Source organism: Tenrec ecaudatus, chromosome 2 (genome assembly GCF_050624435.1).
Source record: "Tenrec ecaudatus isolate mTenEca1 chromosome 2, mTenEca1.hap1, whole genome shotgun sequence".
In the NCBI taxonomy this organism is placed as follows: Eukaryota; Metazoa; Chordata; class Mammalia; order Afrosoricida; family Tenrecidae; genus Tenrec; species Tenrec ecaudatus.
The window spans coordinates 32,668,250-32,677,697 of NC_134531.1; the positions used below are offsets into that span (position 1 = coordinate 32,668,250).

Genomic DNA, 9,448 nt, shown 5'->3' on the forward strand with positions numbered 1-9,448 from the left:
ATGAGTTGGAGGAGCCCCTAATAAAATGTTTTTTAAAAAGCAAAACAAAAAAGTATTGTTACAAAATAATAGAAATTTTCATTAAACAAACAAAACTATAAAAAAAATAAAATAAATAAATAGCCTTCCGTGTTCATGCATGTCTGCAAGGAGCCTTGAAAGAGAACTGCATGCTGGGTAAAGTGTAAGACTGGCGAAAAAGAGGAAGACACTCCAGGAGAAGGGTTTATCCCATGAGGACAGCAAAGGGCTCAAACACACCAACAATGTTCAGGAGGCGGCAGAGGGAGGCAGGATTTCAGTCGGTTCTGCATGGGGTCCCCAGGAGTCAGACCCAACTCAATGGCACGGAGCCACCGCAACAACAAGTAACAGAGAACCCTAGTGGCACTTCTGGGTAAGCGGGCTCTGCTCACCCGAAGGCCGTGGTTTCAAACCCTGGATCCATCTCGGGGGAGACGGATGAAGCGCTCTGCTTCTGTAAAGATGGACCGTCTCAGAAACCCTGCACAGGGTTGCGATGAGTCGGAATGGACTTGGAAAAAGTTCTGAGCTCGATTTAATGCCAATTCTCTGCTCACCTAACACTAAAGGTGACCAGAGAAATCACTGCCCACTTTCCATAGAGGAAAAAGCCAGACTGCCATGAGTCCGGCCCACACAGGACTGAGCTCCCTGACAGAAGCTGGGGAGAGAGCAGAGCTGAAAGCCCTCCCAGGAGAATGTGTCTTTGAATGAAATCATCTCCAAACGGCCTGGGAAGTACTTGCAGGCTTTGTTCGAGCTGCCTAGGAAGAAAAGAGAGATTTTTCACAGGGGACCTTTTTTTTTTTCAAAGAACAACAAACGCTGCTATTTTAAACTTGGGGGATGGGGGATTGTATCTGGAAGTTTACACAAGCGGGTGCTGGCTGATTGACATCTAGCCCCCCAGCACTGGCGGGACCCAGCTTCCAAGTTTAGCAAAGGGGGAAGCTGTTTCCTGGAGCTTCTGCAGCCCTGAGCACATGTGTTGTCTCCAGCACTGGGTAAGGTTTTACAAGCTAGGCAGAAAAAGCTGCTTAGAAATTCTAAGCAAGGTTTGTCATGTGCCTGATGCTGGAAAGCAGTGGGGCATCGTAAAGTCATGGAGGACATTGCCCAAGACTTGGGCACTTACTTACTGGTACAAGGTTACTGGTTTTACTGGAGGTACTAGGTTATGAACCGTGTGTGTGTGTGTGTGTGTGTGTGTGTGTGTGTGTTTATGAAGAGCTGGCCTGGGGTTGGGGCTTCCTACAGTACCACTGGCCTGCTAACCAAAACGCTGGCAGTACAAGTACGCTCAGAGGAATCTATAAAGAAAGCCCTGCGAACCAACTTTTTAAAATATCAGCCACTGAAAAGCCTGGGGACACAGGTCTACTCTCACACACATGAGTCATGCGACTCAGAGTGGACTCAACGCCAACTGAGACTGGCAGGCTGCCGCACAGGCCTGGGGAGAGCCTTCACACCAAGGTTGGGGGATCTACTTCTGGAAGCAAAAGAAAAAAAACCTAGCCATTGATAATCCTAGGACGCATAGTTCTACTCTGAGACACATAGATTGCCATCAGCCCAAGCTGAGTCTACAACTGGTGTTTGCTATTGTTAAGGGACTGTGTCCCTCAGGTGCGAGAGTGCCAACTCTAGGATCAGGCTGCCTCGCTCACTCCACCCATAAACGCTCAGGGTCCTCATTTGTAAACTAGGGAAGGCTGTCAGGCCTTGTATTCCTAAGGCAGTCAGCAGTGGTTGGATAAGCTCACACACACACACACACACACACACACACACACACACACGGTGTCTTAAGCAAGCATGACAGGAGGCCATACTCAGGACAAGTGACCATGACTGTTTCTAGGACCATGTTTTCCTCAGAGGGACCAGCGGTTCCGAGCAGGAAACCCATATCTGGCCTTTCCAAGTCCCACAAAAGGCAAGGGAAACATGATTTGTGCTAAAAATAAGAATAATGATAATAAATCGCCCATCCCAGCCCTTCCCATGTGCTCTCAAACCCTGAGGTTTCAAGTCCTTCCCAAAGGGAAGCATGCTTGCCCAGTGTGACCAGGAAGGTGGGACAGAGAAAGGGGAGCCCCTCCCACCCCTCACCCCCAAGGCTCTGTTAGCTTTATTAAAAAAAGTAAGAAAAAGCAACCTTAAATCTTTCCAGGAAACCAAAACACAGCCCAACTCGCTCCGCGGGAGGTCGGAATTACATTTGGGCTTCCCTGGCCAGAAGTTTAAAAGTAACTGGAAACATTGCATGGCTGAGTGGTCAGTTAGAATTCAAAAATGAGAGAGAGAGATCAAAAATCATTTTTTTTCCTTCTTCAGAATCTGAAACAGTATACCATTCAAAGAAGAGACAAAAGGAGAGGGGCTGAGAGAAAGAAGGGAGGTGATCTTTCAAAGACTGGTTAGCCAGGGCCCCTTTCAGGCTGAATCTCTTTAAAAGCTGGGAGTTCTGGAAACTCTGTGCTTCTCCCAGGCCTCTACCTTGGGGACTCAGAGGACTGGCCTTGCAGAATCAGGAGGGCGGTCAGCCGCGGTTGGGGGAAGGGAAGGCGGAGGCACCAAGTCTCCACATCTCTTCTTCCCACCACTGTTTTGAAAGGCAAATAAAGTAAAATCACTAACCTTGTCTCTTGTCCGGGAAGCGGACCGTGCCCAGCTGAGCCTGGTGCCCACAGCCGAGGGTCGCGAAGTTGAGGAGGTGGACCAGAAGGGGACAGTTTGCAAGCCAGCTCCTCTGGGCACATGGCATGATTCGGTTGTGGGGGAGAAGAAAACTAGAAAAGTTTGAGTCCTCGCCTGGGGCCCAGCTGACAGACACTGGGGTGCATGGTCCAGAACTGGGGAGCAAGCAGCTGAGATGCAGCCCACCACCTCCCTGTGCAGTTCTGAGTCGAAAGGGGCTAGGTACCTCTGTCCCCCTCCGTGCTCCTACAAGGGGAGTGATTGGGCTGACAGTGGCTGCGTTCTAAGGGGTGTGGAATGGGTCGGAGCGCAGCCCACCCCACGTCCCCACCCCTCTGTCTGCCTCCCTCACGCCCAGACCGCATCTTCCCCGGACTCCCACCCCCGCGCTCTCCAGCCCCGCCCCGAGCTGGGGCCGAGCCGGCCAAATAGGGGCGCCCCGAGAGCCACCCCGGGCCGCGGGGGCGGGGGCAGCGCGGGGAGCGGAGGCAGGCAGCCGGCTGGACTGGGATCCCAGGCCAGCCTCTCGCCCAGCCAAAACACTAGCGGCCAAAGTTGAGCCCTGAACTGGGGAGCAAGGACCGCACTCCCTTCCACCTCCCAGCTCAGTGCTGCCCCCTGATGCTCTCCGTCCCCACCGTGGCCGGCCAAGACTCCTCCTTCCTCCCACCGGGCGGGCGAGGGCTTCCCTTTGAAAACAGTACAAGTTACCAATAGCTCTGTTGGTGTGAGTGTGTGTGTGTGTTTGGCCAAGTCAAAGGGGGGGCGGGGGTGCGGGGCGGGAATCCAGCTGATCCGCTAGCCCTGGTGGTGTATTGAGCGCTGGTTGATGTAGTGGTTTATTCGTTGGATTGCTAAACACAGGTCAGCAGTTCGAACTCACCCACCAGCTGCGCCTTGGAGGACAGTTGGGGTTAGAGGAACCCTGGTGACCAAGTGGTTACGAGTAGGGCTGCGATCGAGCTACTTCCCATGGAAAGTCACAGTTTCGGAAACTCACAGGGGCAGTTTTACTTTGTCCCGTAGGGTCATATGAGTTGAAATGGGCGAGATGGAAGTGAGTTTGATTTTTAATCAGCTGGTATGGCCGGTGCCATGGAATGGGTTCCGACCCATAGGGACCGTCTGCACAGCAGAAGGAAGCACTGCTCGGTCCTGGGCCATCCTCCCAACTCATCGGCCCCATGCTTTAGCGATGTGGCAGCCACAGTGTCACTCACTCCATCTCCTTGCGGGCCGTCCGTTCCCTGTCACTGCCTCTGCTTTACCACGCATGATGTGCGGGAGCAGGCTATCAGCTGGGGTGACCCAGGGCAGATCCCATTCTCTGCAAAACGGAGTGACCAGGCCAGATGATTGTGGGTCGCTGCCCCTGCTCTGAGTTGGCAAGTCTCCCGGAGGTGTTTCTAATCGTATAACACCGTCTTTCCTAGTCCGCCCATCCCATCCCAAAGGAAAGTGGAGCGTGGAGGAAGTAAGTCGCCCCAGAAGCTATCTGGCTATTTATCCTGTTCACCTTAATTCAGAGTGGCCTATGGAAGGAGCTTCCATTCGAGGGTCTCCCTGTGACTCACTAAGAAAATGCCACAAACCAAGGACTTTCCAAGGCATTCTGGGAGTCCACTAGCATTCTGAGAGTCCACTACAATACTGAAGTCAAGAAGTTCTACTTCTTCTAAGAACCACACCAATGGGGATTGGGCATTGTAGGAATATCTCCTTACTCCACTCGGGACAAATTTGTCCCCGAGGTATAGTATTCTCTGGCATTCATCCAATCACGTGCACTGCACGCAGCAGGAGTTCAGTATGTCAGCCCACCCAGCCTGCACAGGGATGGGGAAACAAAGTCAACCACATGGCTCCAGGGTGAGTGGTCCTTACAGGCCTAGAATGGGTTGTCTAATGATCTTCAAATTGGAATACAGTAGAACCCTGGAGCTCAACGCTAAGCCATTCTAGAAAGAGCGTTGAGATGCAATGCAGTGGAGTTCCGGATCAGTTTATCCCATAAGAAATAACTGAAAACGGATTAATCCGTTCTCTACCACCAAGTTTTTACACTAGCCTTGCCTTTTTATACAAAACATTACATGGGAATGTCAAAGTAAGTAAGTTCAGAGTTAAAAAATATAATTTAAATAAGAAACACAACATTAAAAAAGTTTTTAACAGCTACAGTATGGCCCATACCTTGAGATTGATGAGGATCTGGATCTGTGGACATGGATGTGGTGAGGAGGCATGAAGAGAGAGTCATTGGAAAGTTTTTCCCTTCTCTGCCTCTTTTCACAGGAGCTGGCTGGCTTTCTCTAAAAAAAAAAAAGAAGAACGGGCTTAGGTGAAGAGCAAATGCCTTGAGAGTGATTGGGACAGGGAGTGTATGGGTGTGCTTTGTACAATTGATGTATGTATATGTATGGATTGTGGTAAGAGTTGTTGGAGTCCCTAATAAAATGTAAAAGAAGAAAAAAAAAAAGAAAATGATTAGGGCAAAATATGTACAGATGTGCTTTATACAATTGATGTATGTCTATGTATGGATTGTGATAAGTGTTGTATGAGCCCCTAATAAAATGTTTAAAAAAAAAAAAAGAAGAAGAAGAAAGAAAGAGAGAGAGAGAAAAAGAAAGAAAGAATGAATGAATGAATGAATAAATGAAAGAAAGAAAGAAAGATCTGTCTAAGGTGGTCTGTTGTGGCATTTCCTTAACAGTTTTCATAAGGGGTTTACCAAATTATCATCAACAATATCAATAATACGGTTAACCAGTTCTTCTTTCATGATGATTCTTTTCAAAAAACTCTCTCTTAGGACCCTTGTTTTTTTATCTAAAAAAAGTACAAAAAGCCACAAAAACTAAGAAAATTAGAGCAAACACTTGGAACACAGCCAAAAAAGGTTTAAACAACTGCGTACTCACAAGGTCAACTAACGTTGAGTAACCAAAACAGGAACTACTTTTGCTTACAAAGATCACGTGCGACGGCGGGATTCCGATCTTTCGTATTTGAGCTCTGATGCAAAACTTTCTCGACTTTTCCTGTCGAAATCCGATTATGTTGTTTACTGATGCAGTCGGGTTCTACTACACGCGTTACACATTGAGACTGTCCGCAGAGGAGGTGTCAGTTGTCTATTACTCTGCTGTAACAAATAATCACCATTCTGATGGTCACAGGTCCGACATGAGTCTCGCCGGGCTAAAATCAAGGTGTCAGCTGTGCTGGTTCTTTATAGAGCCTCTAGGAGTCATTTAATTTTGACTATACCAACATCTAATGGCTGCTTATAGTTCTTGGTGCATGGCCCACTCTCATCTTCAAAACTACCCACGGTGGATCTCAAACCTTCCTTAAATCACAGTACTCAAACATTCTTGTGACTCCTTCACCCAGATTTGAAACCACTAGCCACGCTGCAGGAGAAAGACTGGGCTTTCCACTCCTATAAACAGTTACAGTCTCAGAGATTCACAAGGGCAGTTCTACCCTGTCCTGTAGCACCACTATGAGTCAGCCTTGACTGAATGGTTTGAGGGGGATTTTGTTTGTTTGTTTGTTTGTTTGAGGTACGAGTCCACTGTCACATAGACCAGCACTCCCCAGGTGAAATATGAAGCTGTCAGTTCTCAGAAAAATTTAAGTCTCTGAAACCCTAAAGCGCAGTTCTGCTCTTCCCAATGCATCAGAATTGATTTAGCAATGGTGGGTACGTAAGACAAAACCTCTCCATCTTGCATCTAAGGCGCATTCTGGCTGTACTTCTTTGAAGACAGATTTGTTTATTTTGGAAGTTCATGACACTTTCAATATTCTTCATCAGCACCATAATTCAAATGCATCAATTCTTTAGTCTTCCTTACTCAATGTCCAACTTTCAGAGTCATATGAAGTCACTAAAATTACTATGGCTTGCCTCTGGGACCTAGGGGTATGGTGAATGGTGTCGACCCTTTGCTGGGCATGCCTACACAGCAGGGCATACTGGGCCCCTCTAGGGTTTCCCTTTTGGGCTCCAATAAATTTCTTCCCTTTTGCTTAAAAATAAACACAACTATGGCTTGGGTTAGGCTTACTTTAGTCCTAAAAGTAACTATATATATATATAGTTTCCCCACAGGCCTCGCTCCTGAAAGAAATTCCCTTCCAATTGCATCAGGGCTATGACTTGAGAAAGGGGACTACTCATAGCAAATCTCATTATGGAGTTGATAACATTGAGTCAGGTCACAGCACGGGGGGTTACCAGGTCTCAACTGCCAAACCACTGCGAATCCAGGCAAACTGACACAAAATTTAAGTATAATAGAAAGTAATCGTTTATTTAAGACTATTGGTGTTTATAATAGAATATAGCCTTACCCACTGCCATTGAGTCAATTTTGACTTAGAGTGATCCAATATAGAGTTTCTGAGACTGTAAATCTTTATAGGAGCGGAGAGCCTCGTCTATCTCCCTCTCAGAAGCTGGTGGGTTTAAACTGCTGCCCTTGCAGTTACCAGCCTCACACCTAATCAACAGCACCATCAGGGTTCCTATAGAGTTAGGAAGAGCTATTCAAAGTCTTCTTATTATATTACCATGGGCAAGCAGCAGAACTCCTCTGAGGCTCCTTTCTGTTGTATCAACATCACATAGAGATCACAACCTGAGCCTCAGAGGGATTTAGCTATACTGCCATATCTGATGAAGTGGCATTCCAGATGGCCCAGTGGAAATGTACATGAAAGCAATGATACTCCAAAAACAATAAGCACACTTAACATTCAGATTCTTGGATTCTAAATATCCTTCACCTCTAAAAATGAAAGCCAGCCAACCAACCCATTGCATCGAGTTGATCCTTAATCATAGTGACGCTGGAGGAAGGAGTGAAGCTGTCCCCTTGGGTTTCTGAGACTATAAATCTTTTTGGGAGCTGACATACTCACCTTTATGCCCCAGAGCAACTCATGGAATCGAACCAGTAAAGGACTCTTTAAAGAAAGGCTGACCCCAGGGCTGGCGTTTGGAAAGTACAGGACTAGCCTAAAACATCCTGTGGCTTTAAGAAAAATAAAGAGCTGCTCGAAGAAAGATGGGGCTTGTCAAGAGACAAGAGACGGTGCCCTCTGGCCCTCGTCTGCACGTCCACCCTGCCGCTGGGCCCATGGCCTCCTACCCCTACCGCCCCGGCTCGGGCGCCCCGCTGCCGGACCAGAGCTTCCTGTGGAACGTCTTCCAGAGGGTCGACAAGGACCGGAGCGGCGTGATCTTGGACAACGAGCTCCAGCAGGCGCTCTCCAACGGGACATGGACACCATTTAATCCAGTGACCGTTAGGTCAATCATATCCATGTTCGACCGAGAGAACAAGGCCGGCGTGAACTTCAGTGAGTTCACGGGCGTCTGGAAGTACATCACGGACTGGCAGAACGTCTTCCGCACCTACGACCGGGACAACTCGGGCATGATCGACAAGAACGAGCTCAAGCAGGCACTCTTAGGGTACCGCCTCTCAGACCAGTTCCATGACATCCTCATTCGGAAGTTCGACAGACAGGGCCGGGGCCAGATTGCCTTCGACGACTTCATCCAGGGCTGCATCGTCCTGCAGAGGCTGACAGACATATTCCGACGCTATGACACGGACCAGGATGGCTGGATCCAGGTGTCCTACGAGCAGTACCTGTCCATGGTCTTCAGCATCATATGACCCTGGCCTCCTCGCCGCAGGGTTGGCCGACGAAGACAGACATGCCAAATTTCTTTCTCCCCCGAGGAGCACAGCACCTAACCCAGCCCACTGGTGAGCGTCTGACCTGGCTGCCCGAGGACAGGTTCGGCTGGATCAGGACGATCCGGGCAGCCGGGCAGGTGGGCAGACAGGCGCTGCCGGCAGCCCTGGGGTTGTAGCTCACAAGGGACCCGCACCGAAGCTTTGCAGGTGCCTAATTTTTTAAAGTGGATTGGAGTCATTTGAATGTGGAATGTCAACAATAAAGCTTGGTACAGGGGAAAAAAGAGACAGCATAAAGGGCCCCCATCACTACATTCAGAAAGGTTTATGCAAGAAATGAATTGTGCTAGTAAAAATCTATTCATCCATATGCAAACAAATAGATAAATGAATAAATTCAGATGGTGGAGGAGGAGTCAGAAATTTGCCAGTTCAAAAGCATATCTCGCCCAAATATTTATCATTATAAAGGCAAAAAAGAATGCTTTAGAGTAGGAAGCCCAGCAGACATCACCTTAACCAAGTTATCAAAATAAACAAAATCACCTAATGTGGAAAAATCAGATCCAAGTGCAATGTGAGAGGATTCAATGAGCAAAACACAGCCTCATCACAGTGGTAGCCAAAGTTACAAAATCTGAATCTAATAACGAGGGAAGGAACATCAGACCAATCAAACTGAAAGAGATTCTACAAAATAGTTGGCCTGTCGCTAACAAAACGAACCACCGCGAAGATCAAAGGTTAACTGAGGCACTGTTCCCAGTTGAAGGAAACTACCGAGATATGACTATTAAATGCGCGGGATCCTTTTTGTTACAAAGGATATTATTGTTGGCATGATGGGCAAAATCTGAAAGGGAAATGCAATCTTGAATGACCATATCGTATGAATGTTAATGGCCAGATTTGGTGGTAGTGGTGGTTATGTAGGAAGACACTTTTGTTTTTTGAGAACTACACAATCAAATATTTAGAAACACACGTTCAAGTATTTA

The 9,448-nt window shown here is 47.8% G+C and overlaps 1 protein-coding gene and 1 pseudogene across 1 annotated transcript in view; one reads left to right on the forward strand and one right to left on the reverse strand.

Annotated features, from left to right (window-relative positions):
- The window catches only part of ADAMTS12 (ADAM metallopeptidase with thrombospondin type 1 motif 12), a 369,301-nt gene extending 366,269 nt beyond the window's left edge, over positions 1 to 3,032 (reverse strand). Inside the window, exon 1 of the mRNA XM_075540912.1 lies at positions 2,668 to 3,032. Within this exon, the coding sequence (XP_075397027.1) occupies positions 2,668 to 2,794 (127 nt within the window). The 5' untranslated portion in view covers positions 2,795 to 3,032. The remainder of the gene's footprint in view (positions 1 to 2,667) is intronic.
- A 4,848-nt stretch (positions 3,033 to 7,880) lies between these two features.
- Positions 7,881 to 8,532, forward strand: LOC142440737 (programmed cell death protein 6 pseudogene; annotated as a pseudogene).
- Positions 8,533 to 9,448: the final 916 nt, after the last annotated feature.